This window comes from Melozone crissalis, unplaced genomic scaffold, assembly GCF_028551555.1.
Source record: "Melozone crissalis strain CALT ecotype California unplaced genomic scaffold, PUWL_Pcris_2 ptg000045l_1, whole genome shotgun sequence".
Lineage (NCBI taxonomy): Eukaryota > Metazoa > Chordata > Aves > Passeriformes > Passerellidae > Melozone > Melozone crissalis.
Window position 1 is genome coordinate 27,394,966 of NW_026535823.1, and position 23,511 is coordinate 27,418,476.

The 23,511-nt window shown below is 43.5% G+C and overlaps 2 protein-coding genes across 2 annotated transcripts in view; one reads left to right on the plus strand and one right to left on the minus strand.

The window, feature by feature from the left end:
* Positions 1–18,657, plus strand: part of ZFYVE9 (zinc finger FYVE-type containing 9) — a 54,715-nt gene extending 36,058 nt beyond the window's left edge. Inside the window, exons 10-19 of the mRNA XM_054285702.1 lie at positions 52–207; positions 6,890–7,114; positions 9,407–9,489; positions 10,194–10,298; positions 13,038–13,188; positions 14,293–14,373; positions 15,358–15,520; positions 16,337–16,442; positions 17,364–17,540; positions 18,053–18,657. Coding sequence (XP_054141677.1) covers positions 52–207; positions 6,890–7,114; positions 9,407–9,489; positions 10,194–10,298; positions 13,038–13,188; positions 14,293–14,373; positions 15,358–15,520; positions 16,337–16,442; positions 17,364–17,540; positions 18,053–18,214 — 1,409 coding nt within the window. The 3' untranslated portion in view covers positions 18,215–18,657. The remainder of the gene's footprint in view (positions 1–51; positions 208–6,889; positions 7,115–9,406; positions 9,490–10,193; positions 10,299–13,037; positions 13,189–14,292; positions 14,374–15,357; positions 15,521–16,336; positions 16,443–17,363; positions 17,541–18,052) is intronic.
* A 1,224-nt stretch (positions 18,658–19,881) lies between these two features.
* The window catches only part of CC2D1B (coiled-coil and C2 domain containing 1B), a 28,480-nt gene continuing 24,850 nt past the window's right edge, over positions 19,882–23,511 (minus strand). Inside the window, exons 23-25 of the mRNA XM_054286058.1 lie at positions 22,778–22,868; positions 22,335–22,465; positions 19,882–21,549 (exon numbers count right to left, since the gene is read on the minus strand). Of these exons, the coding sequence (XP_054142033.1) occupies positions 22,346–22,465; positions 22,778–22,868 (211 nt within the window). The 3' untranslated portion in view covers positions 19,882–21,549; positions 22,335–22,345. The remainder of the gene's footprint in view (positions 21,550–22,334; positions 22,466–22,777; positions 22,869–23,511) is intronic.

Genomic DNA, 23,511 nt, shown 5'->3' on the forward strand with positions numbered 1-23,511 from the left:
GGGATCCTTTTTGCAGTTCTGCTCTGCTGATCCATGTTTCCATCTGTGCAGATGTGAACAGGAAGTGCTGGTGTTTCACCACCAAAGGCATGCACGCCGTGGGGCAGTCGGAGATCGTCATTCTCCTGCAGTGTTTGCCTGATGAGAAATGTTTGCCTAAGGATATCTTCAACCATTTTGTGCAACTTTACCGGGATGCCTTAGCAGGTAGGAATGCTCTCTGTTAAAAATGTCAAAAATCATACAGGGTTAGATACATTTTGTCACAACAAATGGCTCTTTTTGAAGAAACCAAAAATATAAAGAGAGAGTAAGGATCAAAGCTGATAGGGGATGAGTTGTTGGTTGTTAGTATTCAATGTCCTAGTCATCTCACCAGATAAAATGCTGCTAACCTAGGGAGCTGCTCCAAAGATCTTCCACCAGAAAGAAAATGTTGAGAATTCTTGTGGATAGTATGTTCAGTATCTCCTGACCAGGTAGTTCAGAAGTTTGATTCTCATACTGCCTGTGTCTATTACTACATTATGGAGATCCTGTTTATATTTTAAAATAATATATGCATATGTGTGCCCAGAATTAACTATATGGAGCATTTCAGAAATTATCCCTGAATTTTGAATTTTTGTATCTTGATTGCAAGATTTTTATATAAACCATTGCACATTTTGCATTTACCAAATAAATAGGCTTTCACTTCTAGGTATTATTGTTGGACCTTGGAATTCAAAAATCCTTGCATAAGGAAATATGCAAGTATTTGGTTCCACTAATCAGAAGATAAAGCTTGTTTTCCACAGGTGAAATTGGATCACATTAAGGTTATGTGCTGAAAATACAATTACAGGAGGTTCTGCTTATCATTTGTGATGCCTTTGGAGTGATTGAATCCAGTACTTTAATAAAATAATGAAAGATATTTCTTTCCTAAAATATCTTTGTACAATAAAGGTCAGCTTGTCCAGAGAGGTTGCCAGGTTCAGAATGTATTATTATCTCATGTCATAATGGATCTTGTGTGCATGGCAAACAACTACTGTTCTAAACCTCAGTTCATTTTCTTTGTCTTATAATTATGTTATTTAGATGGAGATAGATGTGAAAAATGGCAAGCATGTGTATATAAATGTGTATATATGCATATTGCAGATATAAATCCAGCTTGGTGTGTATATTGCTATGAAGTTCTGTATAATTACACTACAGAAATACATAATTTATAACTCCTACATAATGTATTTGGAATTCTTTTTTAGTACTGTAGTGTAGTAATTTGATATCCTACAATTCCACTGGTGCAAAGAGCTGCTTACTATTGTACAGTTGTTAATCAGAAACCCAATGTTGCTGTTGAAGAATTCCACTGTGTGTTTTCTTTTGGTAGGATCTGCTGTGTGTTGTGTTTCAGACATGAAGGATGAGTAGACAGACACCTTCAGCTACTGCATAATGCCTGCAGCTTTTGTAGATAGTGCACCTTGATGAATTCCCAAAGCACTTGGGAATGCTTTTTCAACATCCATCCTTTTTTTCTCTCCAAGGCACGCGTTGAGAGGCAGAAGGATCTGTTAGCATATTTGTAACTTGACTGCTTTAAACATTATTCAGGCAGAGAGGAGGTGATGCTGTAGGGGTTTCAGTTTGGTGTCTGTAATCCCTTGGAAGTGGTTAGCAGTTCTGCTCTTGTAGGTGGAGCCGTGCTTTCCAAGCTGTTCATTTCAGAGGTACTGCACCTCTCCTGGCAATGAGATGATTTAGACATTTAGAGCAAACAAGAATTCCCAGTAGAATTTAGAGACTTTTTAACAGCCTGCCTCACCATTTCATTTTTCATTATATAATACATTGGCTTAAATATATTCTGTATGAGGAAACTGAAGTAAATTCTGTGGATGTTTTTTATTTATTTCCTTTAGTATAAGTTTTCTTAAAAACAGTAATAAAATAAATATACTGTAATAAATGTACTGTAAAAAAGTACTTTTTATTGGAATGGAAGCAAAAATTACTTTTTATGTTGTTGATATTGCTTTGAAGTGATTTTAGATTTCTTGGTCCTGTTTTCAGCAGGAAAACACAGCATCCCTTTTTATTTGTTGGATTAAAGCCCAGTCCATAGCAAATGATTTCTTCATGAGTCACATGAATTTAGGAGCTTGAATTCTGTGCTCAAGCCTAGAAGCACAAAGTCCTTGTATGTACTCGTGCCTCTTCCCAGATGTTTCCTCTTTCCTGAAGGGATAACTTGTTCTGGAGGCAGAGTCCTGCCCTCTGTGCTGGGTGTTGTTTGCAGGCTGCCTCTGGTAGGATAGCAGCAGAGAGATTTTGAAGGAAAAAATGGTATTTCTCACTGTAAACTGTATGCATGTGAGTTATAAAAAATGAAGTCAGTTAGGGCAAGTATTTGTTGCTGCTCACTTTTCATCACTTTACTTTTCCTCTGGCCCCTCTGTCATCAAGCTCCCTGCTGTGTTGCTTTTCTCATTTTGAAATTGGAAGCTAATGATTTCTGTTGTGGTTGTAATAGTTGCACTGCTGTAGTAGTAATCCCATGATTATCCTTGTCTGTTGGCTATAAGCCTGGCAGTGAATGGGAAAATGAGGACTTCTGTCCGTGTGAATGGGGACTTTGAGGCAGTTGGATGTGTTTATGTAGTGCTGCCAGAGATGCCCTAGTGCATCAGCTCTGTGCTGCAAAACAATAAAAGCTACTGTTACTTTTGTAGTGCAAATGTAAATCTGACAACTGCCTGAAATGGCTTTGACCCTGGTTTTTGGGGATATTCCTTGTGAGGGTGGGTCTATCCCAAACACAGTTTGTGCATTTTTTACCCGGTGTGGTTTTAATTAAGTATGGTGGTAGTTAGTTGTAGATCTGTAAAGAAGCCCATGTAGATGTTCTGAATAGAGAACATCTACATGGGCTTCTTTACAGATCTACAATTGGTCTGTGGAAAGTGGAGACAAAATCAAACTTTATGTGAGGTGAGTGAGTGATGTTAGGAAGGCTGCCACAGAGTAGCCTGAGAAAGTTTTGGATGCTGGCAGCTGCTGCTCTCCCTGGTAGTAAGTGAAGCATTATGCCCTTGGCAATAGGAGGAAGTTCTTTCCAAATTGCTTTCTGATGTGTTTCAATAAAGAGATGCTGACCATGGCCAGAACTTTGAATGTGGAGCTGATATGGAGGTTTTTTCTCAGTGTTGGCACCTGCTACAGATGTGTTGGGGCATCAAGGTACATTCCTGGCCTTGGCTCTTCTGTGGCTCTTTGTGGCTCTTGGAGTGATGGGCTTTGTGTTCCTTTTCCAAAGGAAATGTGCTCGTTTGCTCTCGAAGAAAATCCATCTGGCAAGATTGTTCACAGGTGAATATTGCTTTGCATCTCCTGCTGCAGGACTGGGGTGCTGGGGTTTTCAGGATGCCAGCAGAGTTTGGTACATGGCAGTTCCTGACTGTTCTGGCTGGAATTCCCCAAGCCACAAATAAATGCCTTGCCTGAGTTTGGATGCCATTACCTTTTTTTGACCTGCAATTAACCAAAAGATGGGAAGCATACATTAAGAATTTAACCTCACTGTTTTTTGGTAAAAGTACCTAACTGGCTTCACTACTTATTGAGGGCAATAAACAAGTGCAGGAATCTTTTTCTTCCCTCATTTACCTTTCCTGGTGTAGACTGTTTTGAGGCCAGAAGGGATTGCCAAACTGCTTCACAAAGCACATTGTTCATCATGGAAAGATATCTAAGTGAAGAATTCAAAACACTATGGATAAAAGCATCTTTTTTTTTTCTGGACAACTTTGTAGGGATGCTTGAGATTTAAAGTCAAGGATAACCCAGTATAATTGAGAAGAGGATAAGTACTGACCTCCTGCAGAACTACTTTAGATGCATCATGCACACTTAAAGCACTTCCTAAATAATGTCAGGTGCTGGAACTTAATATATGGAAAGGCACCTTTCTGCTCACTCTGAGATTGCCTCATTAGAAAGGAAGTTGTGATATGTTTTAAATTAAATTACATGCTTTTGCAAAGGATAGTTATTTTTGAAGGTTTTTCTGACGCCTACACTTTCTCTACAAGCCTCTGAAACAGTTCTGTGCTTAAAATGTGTAATGGTGCAGTGGGTTTGGTTTGACAATGTCAGGCTGGGAATAGCAACTTCTCACAGGGGCCTTGGCTTGGAATGACCTTCAGAGACCGGGCAGGACAGACTGACAGCCCCTGGTCAGGGCAGAAATGTTCGAGGGACAAGCCCAGAGAGGCTTTTTGACTTGGTTGTGCTGACTGAAAAGGGCACTAAAGAAGTGTGTAGGAAAACACTTGCTTCTTCCCATGCTGTCCACATCTAGACTCTTAAGCTGTTATAAATAATGAATTGCAGCCCAGCTACCTAATCCCAGTAATTTGTCCTCTTAAAGCGGTGGCAGCCTCTTGGATCTTGCACTGTGCAAGCTGCTTGTGTCAGGAGGAGTAATTTATGGTGCTGTGGCTTATGGAAGGAAAGGGCTGAACAGCTGAGTTGCAGATTCAACTCTGAGGGCTTTTTCCATGTTTCCGTTGGCTGAAAAATTATTATTGAGGCATCCCAGGCATGTGAGCCTTTGAGGCTCCATCTCCTGAAACAGAGAAAATAAGTAGTCATCCCTTTCTGCTGCAGCACTTGGCACCAGTCTCAAGTGGAAATGTCTGGTTGCTTTGTCATTCCAGTGGGCAGTGCCACACGTCTCAGATGCATACGGGATTGTACAGCTGCACTTTGCCTGGCCTCTCACACACAGAAAATCCACAGAGAAGGGGGCAGAACTCGGTGCAGTTTGGCACTTCGTACACGTCATACACTTGAAGGGTAAAAAGGATTATTGTGATCATGTTGTTGGAGCTGAGAACCTCACCAAGTAACTTTATTATCAGGCCTGTAGCTGTATTTGGGTAAGAACAGATGGGAAGGGGAAAAGGAAGTATAAATGAAGAAGAGGCGATTAGTGAGGGTAGGTGGAAACTGCAAAAGCAAATGAGTGCCAGCAGCTATTTTAGATAAGTGAAAATCTTTCTCATGAACACCAGTGGATACACTGGTTGCACTCACTAGCAGGATGCCCACATTGGTGCATTGGTGTTTCACTGAGCAGTGTCCCAGCACAGCTGACAGAGCTGCATTTGCACATGGGCAGGAGCAGGGATTCTCAGCAGCTGACATTTGATTTGGCTCTATTATTCATGGTGGTTTGACCAGTAGCTGCTTTTCATCAAGTATGCTCAGCTGAGACGTTATAGCCACTCTAAGAGTTCTGGAGTTTGATCTGGGTGATCATGTCAGCTTTGGCCTGTGTGTATCTGTAAAATTACAGGTTGGCTTTGCAGGACAGCGGCAAACTCTGAATGAGCCTCACCCTGCTATGGGATGCTGGGCTGCCAAAGCTGTCACCTTCTAACAGGGAACCTAATAACTTACTTTGTGCAGCGTTTGTGAGTACAGAAAAAAAATCCACAAAGGGGCCCAGAAATTGAAAAATAAGGAACCCCTTGAGCTTATTTGTTAGTTGGAGTATAAAAGGAGCCTTTTGCTTACAGACCTGCCAGTCACTATATGTAAAGCTGGAGGACTCAAGGGAATGTGAAGGACAATATTGAGTGATGATTGTGCCAAGGTGGTCTGGAGAGATGCAAAGCAGCATGGCCACATCTCCAGAGGGAGGGCTGGAATAGCTGTGTGGTTATAACTTGTATGACTGAGGATGTCAAAGTATCACTTCTGTGACTCATAGTTTTACTTACTTAAAACCTGGCATTTGTCTGAGTGTGTGTAAAAGGAGGAAACTCCCCAGGTAGTGTCCAGTGGATGTGCAGATGGAGAGGTGCACATCACTGCCTTGAGTTCAGCTACAAATACTGTTATGAGGTGCTGAAGGAGCAGAAACTCCTACTTAGCAGTCTCTGTCTGCAGGTGGGAAAGTCTGGGATTGCTCCAGAAGCCCAGGAGGTCTGCATGAGTACCTCAGTCCCATGCAATTCCTCATGAGTGGTGTGATCAAGCACACCACGCTCTCTGAAATTGTCTTTTTGTTTGAGAGCAAATCAGCACTGTTAATATTCACATCTTCCTATGGAGAATTGTGATCAGCTGTTCTGTACATTATTTGCATGCTGTTGTTGTCATTTGGTAAAAGGAATCTCACCATGGTTCTTTGCTTCAGTGTTAAATGCTGTGTTGGATGCTATAATAACCTAATCAACACTCAGATTCATTCAGCCATTTGAGTATAAACAATTTTGGAAATCAGAAGCATCAAAGAGTAAAAATGTGAATAAAAATTAGTGATGTTTCTCCCCTGTGTCTCTCTCAGTTGCGTTTTACATTAAGTGTACTAATGAAATAAACAGTCTTTTGTGTAATTCTTGAAATGACCCAGATCCTCAATATGTGTCTGAGCAAGCACCCCAGCGCTTTGCCTAAATGGAAGGACAACCAGGAGGCACTAATGTTTTGACCAGGTGCACATCCCTCCTTAAACTGCAGCTGATTCCAAAAGTTTAGTTCAAACAACAACAGCTTCTGCAGAGGAGCTCCCTTTAATATCTGTAATGCCCTGAAAAAAGGCTTTGTGGGGATGTGTCTGTAGTGCCAGGGGGGGGTTTCAGGTACCACCTTAGCAGCAGTACTGGTCTGAACTCTCGTGTGGTATCCTGAAAGGGCAGTGTCAGCCTGGCACAGGTTGCCCAGAGCAGCTGTGGTTGACCCATTGTTTCAGGTGTGGTTAATACACATTAATGCTCCAGGAAGAAAAATGAATTTAACATGGATTTTTTTCCCTTCTGAGAAACTCCTGACATTCTTGATACAGCTCTCAATCCAGTGAAGCAATGAACTCTTTTTTTTCCCATAGGTAACATTGTTGGCAACCTGGGACACTCCTTTTTCAGCCAGAGCTTCCTAGGAAGCAAAGAACACGGAGGGTTCTTGTACGTTGCAGCCACCTATCAGTCCCTGCAGGACCTGGTGCTCCCAACCCCACCCTACCTGTTTGGCATCCTCATCCAGAAGTGGGAGACCCCCTGGGCCAAAGTGTTCCCCATCCGCCTGATGCTGAGGCTCGGAGCTGAATACAGGCGTGAGTATTCATCCTTCTGCAGGGCAGTGGGTGAATTCTGCTCCAGGGCATCCCCAGCCATGGAGTGTTACCTGTCAGAGCCACCAGGCTCCAGCAGGCAAGGGAGAGCTGTGTGTCAGACCCACAGTGTAGCACTCAGGTGGTGGTGGGACCTACGGCCTTTTTACAACTCTGCTGGGTCATCAGGGAGGCTTTTGTGGAGACAAATCTAGTTCTGAGCATGTTTGTATCCATGTAGTGACCTGAGAGTTATGTGCAGAACAAGTCTGATTAGCTGGTGTAGATAACATCTCAAAGCTCTTCCTTGTGTTAAGCTCTTTCCATGCTGCAATGAAAGACCATTTCCTTTTGGGTTTCTAAAACTGTGTTCATTTGCCAGAGAGTAACAATATGTGCGCAGGGGCAACAAACTTGGCAATTTGTTGCAAAAATACTGTTGGAACTAATAATAAATAAGCTGGAGAGAATGTTTCATCTGAACAAAATCTTAGCAGTTAGCATGAAATTGGCATAAAGTTAAGTTAAAATAATTTTCAAAAGGCATTTACCATTGCTGGAGCAAAGACATTACTGGCAGTCTGTCCACCATGATGGGCCAAAAATTGTATGTCTTACTCATCTTCAGTTTTAATTGGCATGTCTCATTAATCTGAATTACTATGAAAATGGTCTGTTGCTAATTTTTCCCAGTACTCTTTCAGAACAGTTTAAGAAAATACGTTTTATAATATACTGTGCAGAGATTTGTCACTTTAACTTCAAAAGTTTTGAGAACATTGGGAATTTTCCACAAAATATGTGTGTTGCTGGAGGAGAAAAATAAAATCCTCAAAATTTGCCTTCTGAGGATGAGAACTGAAGGTTAAACTTGTCCAAAGGAACATTCATGTTAAAGGTGTGTAGGTTTTTGTGTGTACCTGCAGGCATTTTTGAAATAGTGCATTTATTCCCATCAGTATTTAAAAAAACAAAAAACAAAAGCTCATGTTTTGGATGTGACATCTGTTTCTGAGCACAGAAAGAAGTGTTTTGATAGTGACAAGGAAAAGTACCTGGGAAGCCAGGCTTTGCATCATTCCTACAGCTGTGGTTTGGATTTAGAGGTATTCCCTTGAGCTGTGCCAGTTGTGGCTGCAGGGCACTGCCTCAGTTTCTCCCTGGAAGGTTTCCTGGGTTTCCTTCCATCCTCCTTGCTGCTGGAGCTGTCAGATTCCAGCCACTTTTGCTGCTGGCAGTGCAGATCAGATGCAGGAGGCCCTGGGGTTGCTGGGTGTGCAGAAAACATCTGCAGAGCATCCACAGATCAGCCCAACAGCCCAGGCTCAGGGAGTTCAGTGCATCTGGGATGGAGCTTGAAACCAGTGTTAGACACAGGAAATTCAGCCCTTGCTGGTGCCTCAGGGCACTGTGCAGGGGTTGGTTGCATGTGGTGTGTGGTGCTTCCAGGTATCAAATCAGTGTGCAGAGGCTGGAGCTGATTCCCATCAGGAAATCCTCATGTTATTCACATGATGCTGAGCGCTCTGCAGTCCCTTCTGGCCACACTGGGAACTGGGAGTGTGGCATTTGGGGAAATCAGGCTGAGTGTTTGCCTGAGGATAGCTCAGGAATCCTCCTTCAAACATGTGTTTAGGAAACCTTGGCATTATGTACCAGAGCATGAGTCATGTTCCAGGCATTGTGGTGGCTTCTGCTGCAACATAACGTAATGCAGCCAGATCCAGAATTGCATCACAGATGTTTGACAGCTATGGATGTCAGCCAAGGAATGCAGATATTTTGCATCACTGACATACCATAAATGTCCTTTAAATTGTTTTTGATGTACCCCTGTGGAGTTTGCCTGATGAAATAATGAAAACAGGAAATAAAATAATCTAGGTTATCACTTGAGTGTCACGTGTCAGCCACAGAACTGAAAGACTGATGATGCTGTAGTGGAGAGCAGCAGGACGGTTGTGCAAAAATAGAAGCCATTTCCAAGAAGGACTTAGAAAGGTCATCTTTGCCATCAGCGCCTAGGTCACTCAGTTCATTCTGCAGTGTGGCATCTGTGAGCTTTCCACATAATTATTCTTGTTTCTAGAACAGTGGGCAAGCAGCCATGACACATGTGAGGTCATTATAATGTTGAACCCTTCTGCCCTTTTGCTTTTTAAATTCCAGTTTTCCCAGTCTCTTCTTTAGCTGCTGCTTACCACATTCAAGTGAGGACATCATATTTGGGTCTGGTTTTGCACAATCTGAGTATGTAAATTTCCATCTGACCTGTTCTTTTCTGTTTTATTCCAGTTTATCCATGCCCACTCTTTAGTGTCAGATTCCGTAAGCCTTTGTTTGGAGAGACTGGACACACGATCATGAACCTCCTTGCAGTAAGTCTGAGATGGAATCTGTGCATTCCATTGGTGTGGGTGGATCTCTGTGGGGAGATGGGGGCTCCAGGTAGCAGCTGGAAGGTCCAGGAGATGCAAGAGGAAGTAGTGGGGATTTGGGTGAATTTCCCTGCTGTTACTGAGAGTGGATGTTAGCCTTCAGCAACACAGTGAATTGTAACAAGGTACCCAAATCAATATCCCAAACCTGGCTGCTGGAGGATGTTTGGATTTTGAAATAAGTGCATTGTTTGCTCAGACTGCTTCCTCAGAAGTGCTGGGTCATCACAGTGTGCAGTCACAGGTCTCTGATTACATCGTGCTCTGACTGAAGGGATGTTATTATCTCTTCCTACTTGGCAAATATTTTCAATATAGGAAATTCTCTTTGATGCATGACTTAATCTCACTGCTAGAAAAACTAATAACTCCATATAGTAACAGAACACAGAGAGCAAATTTTCTCACATACAGTGATGATATTCAAGGTTGGAGAACATTAATTTTGATACAGGAGATATTTTTTCATTTGTGTACTGCAATTACACAGGTTACATGCTGTGGTGTGTCTGTCCCTTCCTGCCTTCCAGTCACTGATTACAGTTATTTGAATGGGCTAAGTAGTAGTCACCAGGATAGTTATGAAACCTGCAGTGTTAATGATGATCATCATGCCTGACTTGAAATCTTGTTTTAATTCTCAGGACTTCAGAAACTACCAGTACACACTGCCTGTGGTCCAAGGTTTAGTGGTTGATATGGAAGTCAGAAAAACCAGCATCAAAATACCTAGCAACAGATATAATGAGGTAATGCTCATAAAACATACATTTGTGTACAGTTTCTTTGTGATTGGAGTACCTGGGATCTAGAGGAATTTTTATTTTATTCACTACCACTAAGGAAAAATGCCTCAAAAGCAAATAGCAACTCTGTGAGGCACACAGCTTTTGGAAGTGAAGGAGCCTGGCTTCACAGGAAGAATGCAGTTACATTTACTATTAATTAAACTCTTAAATTCTTCTTCAGGTTTTTGAACTGTTTACATAAAGTGTCATATGTTTGATTTGAGCAAGTTGACAAACTTTACACTTGAGGAAAACAAGGAAGAAAACATGCATTAGCTTTTCTCATTAGTTGTGTGTTCCCACTCAAAGCATTTAGTAGTATTTGTTGGTTTGCTGATTATTTTATGTAAAAGTTCCTTCAACATTGAAATTTTATACTTGATTTCTGGTGTGAAAAAGTCAGTCAGCATCTGTAGGAGTTAGTGCTGCTAACTAGAGAAAGCTGGGGGAGGAGGTATTTGAACAGTAATGAAAGGGAACAGTGGAGAAGGGATTGATTTCGTGTTCTGTCTGAAGAGAGGGGGGTAACTTGGTGGTTTGAAACCTGTCAGAGCTGGGGTGAGAGCAAACCTGAGCAGAATGGTATTTGTAAAAGTTCTTGTAAGATCAGAGCAGAATGCAGCTTTATCTCAAGAGGGAATTTCCCTGCAAGAAGCATATGAGTAAAATAAGTGAGTAAAAAAAAAAAAACATTGAATAAAAAAGTGTTCTTTTATGAAGTTTGAAAAAGATGAAATTGATGAAGATGAAGAGTCTGTTAAAAGGTGTTTTAATTTTTGATGCAGTTGTGCCAGAATGGGAGAGGTCAGTGAGGTTTGAATGAATCCAGTCTGGCACAGACAGTGCAGTTCAGTGTCAGCTGTGCCTGGTGTTTGCAAGGTGTCAGCTCCACTTGTGCCAGGCATGGGCTGAGCAGGACTGGGAGGGAATTCCTGTGTCAGGGACGTAGCAAAACTCTGAATTGTGCTCGGGTTCCCTTCCCACTGTGATGCAAGGATTCAGCTTTTTAAATGGAGAATTTGTTACTTATTTAACGTTGTTCATAGCTTGTGATTAATTTGAAAAGTTGTATTAATGGGCATTTTTCATGAGTTTACTTTGAATTAAGATTCACAGAATATTCTGTGTTGGAAGGGACCCACAAGGGATCATCAAGTCCAACTGTTAATGGCCCATACAGGGATCAAACCCATAACCTTGGTGTTACCATCACCCTCCTCTAACCAACTGAGCCAGTCTCAAGATGAATTAAATAATAACACCTTTACTTTTATTTACTCAGGACTGTTACTCAGATATTTTCAATATCTAAAAAGTGAAAAACTAATTTGAAATCTCATGTGTGTATTAAATGGGGAAAATTCAACCTGTGATTAGCAAATTCCACATTAATATTTAGTTTTTCTATTAAATACATATTTTTGTTTTCAAAATTAATCAAATTTTCTAAAGCTTAGAGGGTCTTAGTTGTCTGTTTAATCCTTCAGCAAAGGTGACATTCCTTAATCAGCTGCCTTCTAAGGAAGCACAGTTGCCCCGTCCAGTTGTTTCTTGTGCTGAAGGCAACTGCTGGGCTCCACAAATGTGGCTGTTCTGGAGCTAAAATCCAGTTTCTGGAGCATGGCATGATCAACTTTAATAATGAAAGACACTGATGTCTGATGTAAAATCTTAATTAAGTTTCCTCCCCAAACATTACACCTGTGCACATTTGTCAATAGTGAGCATCAGTTAATGTTCCTGACACTGTAATTAAGGTTTTACATTGGACTGAGAGAGACAAATGTGTTGTGTGTAGCCTGCATGCTTATGAGCTCCAGGAAGCAGAGGTGGGAGTGTGAATGCTGTTAGGAGATGTCAAATAATTCAGTATTTTTCTGGGTTTTCACTGCGGGGGATTTGTGTCATTTAATTTCACTTTTTTTTATTTTAAGCAAACATGCCATTTTCCTGTTTGAAACAAATTCCAGAGTTGGGTGACTCCCTCAGTTTTCTTTTGTATCAAAAATCACCAAGCCTGAGCCTCCATGAAGAGGAATAGTGGGGAAAAGAAACTATATAATCCACAAGGGTATTTTGTAAAGGTGTCTAACTCAGTGTTTGTTAGATGATAGCAGAAGGGCAAATGTGTCACAAACTTTTTTGGACGCTTTCTGGAGACCTCCTTTGCAGAGAAAGAAAATTTGGATGTTTTTTAAAAGTCTTAAATTGGGAACATTGATCCCAGTTTCACCAGTTCATGCAGGTGAAGCACAGAGACACTGAAGATTTGGTGTCTGGTTGTGGCAGTAGAGGATGAAATGGCCCCAGTCTGAGAGCCCATGTGGCACTGAACTGTGGAGGGGCATTTGTGATTTATGTCATTAACAACTGCAGTTGTATTTCCTCCCAGGGTTTTTCTCATGGCTTTTTCCCCTGTGTATTTTTAAAACCAGGTAGAGATAACAGCTTTTGCAATTTCAGTAGCTCAGCTATCCCTTCTACCACTTATCTTAATTGCACACAAGATGGCACTTTAAAGTATCCAGGCAGTAAAAGACCTGAACCCTCTTCTCAAAAAGCAGTTTATGGTTCTGAGTGCTAAAGCCTGACATGGAATATGAGAACTTGAGAAGCTCCTGATTAAACTGCTCCAAGAACCACCTATTTATGGAAGTGCTTGATGGGCTGGGTGGAAATGCTGAAGCTTTGTGTTTGCAGATGATGAAAGCCATGAACAAATCCAATGAGCACGTGCTGGCAGGGGGAGCGTGTTTCAACGAGAAGGCAGACTCACACCTGGTGTGCGTGCAGAACGACGACGGCAACTACCAGACACAGGCCATCAGCATCCACAACCAGCCCAGGAAAGGTGAGGGGAGCCCTGCCTGGGCTGCTTGGCCCCTGTGTGCCTGCCCCAGCTTTGGGAATTGGCTACAGCTGGGTTTGGCTGGGTTTCACCCAGTTTCTGTTAGAGAAAATCAGTCTGACTTCTGGCGTCCCTGGCTGGGCAGCTTTGTGCTGGAGCTGGCTTGGATAACACCTCTCCATTAATAATGAGAGCTGGCTTTGGCATTATGGGATGTGCAGGTGAGGTTGTGGTTGCCTGGGCTTGACCTACACTGTGTGAAAGAAAGACTAGATTTAGTAGGACAGAAAGCTAAATAGGAATAACCAACCACAGCAGCATTGTAATAATGCATCTTCAAGCAACTTCTCATTTTCACCTTAATTAGACCATCTAATTTCCAGGGTATATTTTTGTTACAGTAGGCTGAAGGGCTGCAGCAGCTGTGTGCTGAGAATTTAAATGTTTTGTGTTTGGGGACATTTCTAGCAAAGACATTTATGCAATCTCCAAATGAGAACAAGACAGAGGCTGATTTGGGTGGTTTGCAAGTATCACTGGTGACTCCAGCAGATGTACTGGCATGGAATATCACTTGGGACTGATGGTCTTGTCTGACTTCTGTTAACTTCACCTCTGGAACAAGAAGAGGGATTTCCAGCAGGAATTTAGTGATGCTTAGTTGTCATTGAAGATAATTCTCCTTTAAGTCAAGTGGCTTTGAGCTGTGGCCTTGCTGGTGGGTTGGTGTTAGTGTGATCCATAAACAGCTCACTCACAATCTGCCACCTGTGTGGGAACATTTAGAAGTTAATTGTGTACTTTGTTGCCCAAAATTAGTAATTCTGAAACTCAGAGGTGTATAGAGCATGAAGAGGGAGAGTGATAAAGTACGAGCATTAACTTAGACAAAAACTGTTGTCCAGTTTAGAAAATAACTGGGTGATTTGCCTTTGCATATCCAAGCTTATGATGTGCAGTACAGGCACCATAATTCCAAGCAGCATTTGTCCTGATTCAGGGTAATCATCTCTCTGGCTGATGGAGCTGATACCTGATTCTTGGGTAAGGCAATGCGTTGACAAAAGCCTCACTAAATCTCTCCTGTTGTTGTTGTTGTTGTTGCAGTGACTGGTGCCAGCTTCTTTGTGTTCAGTGGAGCTTTAAAATCTTCTTCAGGCTTCCTTGCCAAATCCAGTATAGTGGAAGGTAAGAACTGAACTGCTTGCTTAAAACACACTTCTCTCTTGGCCCAGCTCAGCTCTGCAGCTAAAAGGGCTCTCTCTGCTCATATGCCTTGGGCCTTGCAGTCTTGCTGCTGCTCAGCTTTATCCTACTTCTAAGCAAAAACCACCCAGTTCCTTTAACAAGGAGGAATTTGTGCAGATGCTGCAAAACAGGGTCCCAAGAAAATGAGGGTAAGATACAAAATACTTGGCTTGGGAACCTGTGATGGATTCACTGGTTTGGGTTGAATGAGGCAACTGTGAGCCTAAGAAATACAGAATGTGTAATCCACCAAGCAGCAGAGGAAGCCCTGCTAAACTTCCTCTGCTTCCAAATAGCTCTGCAGTGTGGTGGGGTGTGAATGTGCATTGTTGATGTGCTTGTATGTGGGCAGAGAGAACAGGACAGGTTGAAAGCACCGAGCTGGCCCCTCTTGGATTTGGTTTGTTGTGTCACAGAAGGGGCTGCCCTGGGGTGCTCTGGCTGGAAGCTGTTAGTGCCTGCAAGCTGAGCTGCACAGCTGTGCAGGCAGGAGTGCTGTAGCAGTGCTCCTGCTCTCAGTGCCCACTTTTGCCACTGTCAGGCAAGCACTGACATGTCAGCCACTCTCACTGCTGAGTGCTGCTTCCAGGGCCATCAGAGGAGGCAGCTCAATGGAGCAGTGCCATGTGGCGCTTGTGAGGGTCGCCTAGAGCAGGTGTCAGGTTGAGAGGCAAACTCACAGGGACTTAACTACAGCTGACTTCACCTGGGAGCTGCCCTTCTCTTGCTGTTGTGTTTTCCCTCATCAGCACTCAGCAGGTTTGCAGTTTAGGAAGGTGACTGTTCAGATGTCTGTTTATGGAGCACTGCTGCCCATGAACATTTCACCCCTGTTGCAAACACATGAAGGATGTTTGGTTTCTTTCTGTATAGGCCGTGTTGGCATGGCTTATCTTGGCTAATGAGGATTTCTTGGTTCCCTAGATGGAGTGATGGTCCAGATAACTGCTGAGAACATGGACTCATTGAGACAGGCCTTGAGAGAGATGAAAGACTTCACCATCACCTGTGGCAAAGTAGATGCTGAAGATCCTCAGGAACACGTTCACATTCAGTGGGTAGAAGATGATAAAAACTTTAATAAGGGGTAAGTAGAAGAGCACTTGATGTTGGTGCCTGTTAAGAATTTTAATTGATCTTGTAAGGCACATGAGTCTTCAAATCAATAGGAATTAAAAGTCTGCACCTCTGTTGTGAGTGATAAGATGCAATTAATTGTAATGAAAATGGAATTGAGATACCGGAGCTTTGGGGCATCAATTTAGAATATTGGCAATGCTATGGATTTTTTTTGGCATTGCCAATATCCAGTTATTGGAAACCACTAATCTGTCTCCCACTCTCAGTGCTGAACCCTGCACATTGTGGTCACCTTGCACTGTTGGTGCTTAGTTTGCATTAAGTAAAGCTGGAAACAAAATTGCTGACCATCAACAGTATCTTTGGACACTTGATAGTTAAGCCAAAAGGAAGGTGGATTTGGCAGCTGAAGTATTTATGGCAGTAAAGTGCTGTTGTGATGGATTCCATATTTCAGGACTCAGCACCTAGAAAGAAGGATATTTCTGTAGTTTCAGGCTTCCAGATCAATCTTAGGTTCTGCAATCAAGTCCTGGAATGTGTAAGTTGTGTTTTAGGTATTGATGGCCTACACTGAGTTTACAAATTAGCAAAAATCCAACCTGTATGAAATGCCTCGTTGCTGTCAGAACCCTACAGGATCTCAGCTCTGCTGCAAAGCTTTGTTGGAAACCTTCAGGAAGCTCCTTCTGCACCTGCCTTGTGCATGTGACCCCTTTCAGGAATGCCCTTGGATTCCAAGGTCATTCTCTTCTGCACAGGGCTCTGTCCAGCTCAGTTCTGGTGCTGAGTCAGAGCTCACCCTCCCCCCTCCCTTTTGCAGCGTTGTGAGCCCTATTGATGGCAAATCCATGGAATCCATAACCAGTGTGAAGATATTCCACGGCTCCGAGTACAAGGCCAACGGGAAGGTCATCCGCTGGACAGAGGTGGGTCTGTCAGCCCAGGGCTGTGTCCAGCTGCTCCCCCAGGCACCACAGGGAGCAGCCTCTGCTTCCCCACGAGGCTGTGGTGCCTTTCCTGCCTGCACAGGGTGGCATCCTGCAGGATCAAAGGGATAAAACATCCTCCCCCTGTCACAGCCACAGCCCGCGCTGCACCAGCCAGCGCTGCTCCCATCAGGGTGTTCAGCATGTGTTCAGACACCACCACAACACTTGCTGCCTTACACACAGAACAGTTGGTTTCATTTGCCTTTGGGTTAAAAGCTGCTTTTCTACATGGAGACAAATCTTAATATAAATTGTTTTTTAGAAATGTTATTTCGAGCCACTTTCTCTAAAGTGTTGCATGTTAAAGTGTTGTGGCATAAATCACGCAGAAACTGCTTGCATGGCTGATGTTGCCTGTGACTCTGCCAGCACACAAACGCTGGTGTCAAAATATTTCTGTAAGTGTTTCACTTTGCCTGCTGAGGAGGAACCAGGTTCCTTACTCTGCACTCAGCCCCTGTGTGCCCTTTTCTCCCAGGTCACTTGGGCTCAACAGAAACAAGTGCAGTGACCAAAATAGCAGAGATTTTCAGGCTTGTATTAAAAGTATAATTTTTTGAACTTAACATCTGTTTAAAAGCAGATTTTTATTAAAACCATGTGCAATACATAGTGAATTTCCATAGCAAGGCTTTTGACCAGATCTTAGAGGTTTCAGAGGACTATTTAAATTTAAATCTTTCTTCTGATTTTTTTTTTTAATTTTTCCTCCCTAAGGTGGCTTGTCTTTAGGGGTTTTTGCTGGGCTTTCCTGAACAGTTACTTCTTAAGTCTCCATTTGTAGAAGTTTAAATGACATCCGACCTGAATTTTCTAGAAAAGCCAAGTGTTATGTCTTGTGTTGACTCTTCCCTTCAGGTGTTTTTTCTAGAAAATGATGAGCAACACAATGGTCTGAGTGACCCAGCTGATCACAGCAGACTGACTGAGAATGTGGCAAAAGCTTTCTGTCTGGCTCTGTGTCCTCATCTGAAACTGCTGAAAGAAGATGGAATGACTAAGCTGGGTCTGCGTGTTACACTGGACTCAGATCAAGTAAGCCTTTAATAGTTTGAGTTTAACTGGGGGATTGTTCTCTTGTTCATTCCCCAGAATGGGAATACACCACTTAAACCAGGAGAATGCTGAAGCAGTACCAGTGTCAGATGCTAATCAGGTGGTGCTGGCTGCTGTTTGGTGTTTTGGGACATCTGTTAGATCCAAGGCCAGCCTGAATTAACACAGGCTTGACCCCCATATGGCACGAGCAGTGCCTGCTGTGTGCTCAGAGCAGACTCTGAACTGGCCTTTTTGCCAGCAAGTGTGAGGGTCCTGCTCATCCCAGGGAGCTGCTGTGAGAAAACAGGAGGAAAAGCTTCCTTTTGCTCAGGCAGCCACTGGGAACACAAAGAAGCACAAAGACAAGTGGAAAAGCTCCTTTAGTGCCTGCTCGATCCAGTTCAAGTTCCTGACTTCCCTGGGAGATACCACAGCTCCTCCTCCCTTCCTGCCCCCTGACTCACAGCCTCGTGTCCTGTTCTTAAAAACCCCCTCTTTGTATTTTTTAGGTTGGTTATCAAGCTGGGAGCAATGGACAGCCACTGCCCTCTCAATACATGAATGACCTGGACAGTGCCTTAGTGCCAGTGATTCATGGAGGGGCCTGTCAGTTGAGTGAGGGGCCAGTCATAATGGAGCTCATCTTTTATATTCTGGAAAACATCTCATAAGAGGACTTCATTTTCTGTTCAGACCTGTTCCAGCAGCAGTTGTATCTGAATCATTTGCACTTTAAAACTGGAAAATTAAGCTTTTGTTAACACTATTGGGGAAGGGGGGGAGGGGGGTGGGACAGTTGTTCCATAATTCTAAATCTTCTATGCATTGTCAACAACCAGAGGATCAGGGCAGCTTCTATACTACAACATGGCTATGCTATCCTTGCAGCTAATCCACTTCTGTTACTGTTTAGAAAAATGCTCATGTTTAAAGACTTACAGTCGTGTACTCTAAATGCTCAAAGGGTGCAAAGATCACTGGGGCGTAAATAAAAAGTGAAATTCCAACCTTGTACTGTCTGTAGATGGACATGTAAGAAACAATCAAGACCTCCATTCTGACCTCATCCTAATGCCATTGTGGTTATTCTATAGACATTAAAATGTAACGTTTACATTGTTTTGACCAGATTATTGGTTGAAATATGTTTGGAGAAGCCCTTGAGAGATAGGGAAAGCTTCCCTAGCCATAACCCTGTTTGTCTGTGCATCCAGAGGAGCAGGACAGGCAGCTCTCTGCAGCTGTGTGTGTGTAATAGGCTGGTTTCCTCTTCTCCTCTATTTACCACAAAAGTCTGTCACTTGGGCAGCTTTCTGTGATCCACAACAACTCTGCTGTTCTGTACCTTGTTTACAAATCTGTCTGAAACAGAGGAAAGATCAGCCCTGAAGTGCAGCTCCATCTTGTTCCTTGTCCCCAGTAGGTCCTGCTTTGAGATGAGTCCCAGCCAGGGCAGCTGTGTCCCCTCCCTGCTGTTCGCTGTAGTGTAACGCCAGTGTCACGTAACCCGAGCCAGCTTGTACTTCATATTGCAGCCCCATGTCCAAGCTTACCTGTGATACCAGTGTAGAGTGGCTGTTCCTGCATGTTCTGCTGAAAAAAGGCTTTGTGGTCAGTTCTGAACATGTGCACTCGGCCCAGTGCTCTTGGTCTCACCTGAGAGGGCTTTGGTAAGGAGAGCAGCTGCTCGTGTCTGCCAGGGCCTTAAGAAGCTGGAATTGAGCATCAGCCAGAGGAAATGTGGTTCCATGTTCTTACTGTCTCCATGGAAAGCTGCTAACCAGTGGCAAGAGCTGTAAGCAGGAGAAGGGGTTTGGTTTGTTTAGCCAGTCATGCAATGCAGCTCTTTTGAGTCCCTCCCAGGAAGAGGGGTGAAGGTTTCTCCTCCTGTCTAGAACTAATTAATTTGGGAAGAGAGGTGCTAATTTATGGTGAACATTTGTGGTGTCAGACACTCCCTAATGCCGTCCATTCTGGGGAAGCTGTGACACAGTAACACCAGTGGCCTTGCAAAGACAAAGAGAAGTGCCAGGCCACTGTGGGACTGAGGCTCTGGATTTTAAACAAATCAACACCATTGGCTGGCCAAGGGAAAGGTACCTGCACAGTGATAAGTTTTATAGAAAGGCAGCCCAGTGTCTGCACAGAGTGCACTTGGGAATAAATGGCTGCTGCTTTTCAAAAAACAAAGTATGACAAATCCAATGTTCCCAATCACAGCTGGCACCACCCAGCCCCAGGCAAGGGAACTGGGGCCAACTCCACAAGCAAAAGCTGGCCAGCAAGAGGGAGCACAGTACCACACTGTACAGGGTGTCACATCCAAGGGAAGCCTTACCTCTGGCATTTGGGACAGGCTGGGTGACAATGCAGCTCATGCAGTGGCTCCTGCTGGCCAAAGCAGGAGCTGTGACCCAGCCCCTGCTCCTGCCTGAGCAGCCCAGCTGGACTGAGGCCACCTGATCCCCTCTGCACCCTGGCTCTGCACACTCTGGGACACAGCTGAGCACGACACGGTGTAGGCACGGTTCCACAGCTGGAAGAGCATTCCAGAAACTTGGTGATAATCTTCCTCCTAGAGCCTGCACTCCAGCTTTGCCACAGCAGCAGCTTTCCAGTTACTTTAGTTGCATTGTTCTGCTTAATAACGCAGTAAAAGAGGTGAAAAATGTTTATCTTTTCTTCTTTTGCCCCAGAAGTCTTTTAGGTTTGGATTCTGTTTGTGCAAAACACTATCAACTGGTGACTGACATGTCTGCTTCAACCATAGCCTTTGAAATGACCTTAATTACCATGTTGTTAAGAAATGAGTACTTGTTTAGAAAAAAATTGTACTTTTAAAATTCAGTTAGTTAACACTGCAAAAAACTGCATATTATATTTTTATTTTCAACATGTAGTTTTGTATATTAAATTTATTGAAATTAAAAACTAAACACTGTATTGTCTTCATCTGCTCAGGAAGACAGAGGCAGAGCTGCCTGACCTGTCTGGAGTCTGTTCTGTCTCCCAGCCTGCCCATCCCTGGCACAGGCACATCCTCCCCTTGGAGATCCCTGGTTTCTGTTAGCTCACAGAGATTTAAAAACACAAACAGATTTAGTACCCTTGGTGGGATGCTGCTGATCAAAAAGCATTCCTGAAAATGCATCACGATCCAGTTTTCTTAAAGGACAAAATGAGACTATTTTCCCCGTCACCTGGAAGAATTGTAAAAGCCTATTTTTGTAAAAATACAAGGAACATTTGGGAAGCAGCAGAGTCTTATGTACTTTCTTCTTCTTTAAATGAAAACCCCAACACCATAAAGGATGAAGGCACAGTACCTTTCTGCGCTGGACAAGCAGTGCAGCAAGCACAGCACACAAAACTGGGAGCCAGAACAAAACCAGAGGTCTGTAAACACCAACCTGCTGGGGAGCCCTGGGGCCTTTCCTGCAGAAAGGGACAGCCCTTGGAGCCTCTCGTGCCAAGGGTGTGCACAGAGGAGGGGCTGGCACCCCTGAACTGCTGCCTGAGAGCTCTCCTCTGACTTAGGAAACAAAAACAGACCCCAACCCAAATAGGCCTGGACAGGAGAGGACAGACAAAGCAGTAGCAGACTGTTCACTGAACCACGCCAGCTGCTCAGACACTTGGGAACAGGAGTTCTGGTGAAGGTCTTACCTGTGACTTAACCAAAGAGCTCTGGCACTGCCTGAGGGAATTTTTAAAGGGCTAAACCTTTCCACAGCACTCTGCATAGTTAATGTAACATTCATCCTGGTGCTACAGCAGTAGTCCCACATTAAGGCAATTCTGTCTATTTTGGGCAGACCGGTCCCAAGCCCTGCAGCAGCGCATTCCCAGAGCCTCCCTTTGCCTTGGAGTTATTAATAAGCACTATGGCTGTTATCAAAATAGACATTAGGTTCAGTAGTGCATTCATTTAACATCTTTGGTGCTTGCAGCTTAGCAGCATCTTCCTGCCTTCGCTCAGCCCACGACTTCCAACATTCCCACGGATCTGGGGAAAACAGCACAAACAAACCCATCAGAATTCCTTGCTGCAGTACAGAACAGATGCTCACAGCTCAAGGAGACATTGTATGGAAAATGCTGACACCAAGGTTCTGGATGGTCAACCAGGAAAATCAATGGAGCAAAATTATTAAGCTCCAGTGATAGAAAGTGCTTGGGCATGAGGCCAAGTTGTTATTTCAGGTATGGTCATCAAACGTGTCCCTCAGCCTGAACAGAGCTCAGAGGACCTCCTGACCTCCTTGGCTTGGAGGACACCACCAAAACAGGCCCTTTGACACCCAAAGGGTGACTCCTGTATTGAAATGAGACCTCAGTCTCTACAATCTGACACCATTTGCCACACCTCTGCTTCCAAACAGGATGTCACTCTAAAGCTGATGAGTATTTGCTTAACTGCCATTTATAAATGTAAAGTGAAACCATATGCTAAGGAAGAGGGAGCACAGAGGCTTCAGGAGATCAAGTAAAGGAAGACAGATTACTCATCACTTATTTTCTAAATAATATTCTTAGTAAAGGTGACAGCAGGAGCTGTCCCTGTATTTCAAATGATTGTGAAACAGCATCTTTGAGATACAAACTAATCAGAGATTCTGTAACCTCATTTATGAAATGATGTCAACTCCCCACCACAAATATAAAGAGAAATGCTACTGAAGCCAGAGCAGTGCAATTAGGTCAATGCCAACAACAGACATTGTTCAAGCAGAGTTTTTCTGCAGCCCTGTCAAGTCCTGCCCAGACCACCTCTGGACACAGTGCTCATACCTCAGACAGAACTAACGTTCCAGGACCAGCCAATTTTCTGTAACTGTTTGAAGATCTTGACCACTGAGGGGCTCCCTGAGTCTCACTTTTACCTCCAGTTTCCCTCCAGTGGGCTTTCTGCCATCAAAAATCTGAAATAACCACAAAAAGAAGAGCAGTTAGGACAAACAGGGATTATAATATTAAGCTTTACAACTGTGGCTGTATTTGCCCATGGCCCAAGCATGACAGAGATGCCTGCAGGTGACTGCAGTGCTGGGAGTGTCACAGCCAAGCATTCCTTGGACTGGAGCTCAGCAGAGCAGTTCCCCACAACCCAGGCAGGTTATCAAATCCACCTAATAACAAAACTCAACTGCAGTCACACATTTATGTGATCCAGACACTCCTTTCCCCTTTGGGCTGAAATTCTGAGCAGAACACACCTCATCCCAAAATCCTACCTCGATGATCTCTCTAACTTCACATTCTGATTCCAGCTTGTCCAGCTTCAAGTGTGCTGTCCCCACATGTTTGTCACTTCTGAAGAAGGATCTGTGCCAAAGAAGTCAAGGGGTAAAGACTGTCAGAACATAAAAAGAAAAGCCCAGAGGTCATCACTATTTGCTCCATCCCCACATCCAGAGAGGGCTGGTCAGGACATGCTCCTGGAACCTTGCACATCACAGTGCCAGAGGCACACCCTTAAAAACCAGATTACAAAGAACAAGATAAGGAAGTACTCATTTGTTAATTATTCTTTTGCAACCAAGGTAAAGATGAGGACAGCAGTGAAGAAAAACAACCAACTAAACCAGCACTTGGAGTGGCAGCAGCTCCTGTCCCTGCCTGGGGTGACAGGGAAGGAGGTCCCAGTGGCCAGGACAGGGCCATCCCCTGCTTGGGGCTGTTTAACAGAACAGGCTGAAGGAATTCCCAAGGAAGTTGCATCTCCCAGCAAAACAAACATTTCACAGGCACTTGTTGCTTTTGGCAAACTACTTTTAGGAAAAAGTCACATGAATCATTCTGTTTTGTCTTGATAAATCAAAACAATTTCAGTAAATAAGAACATTTCAGCTATTGTTTGGATTCACCTACATACTGGTAGTTTTAACAGTCAAAACCAATAATTTTAGGTTTTCCAGTCTGCTGAAATTAAAATCAGAAGTATTTTTACCCTGTGAGGAAAACAAGC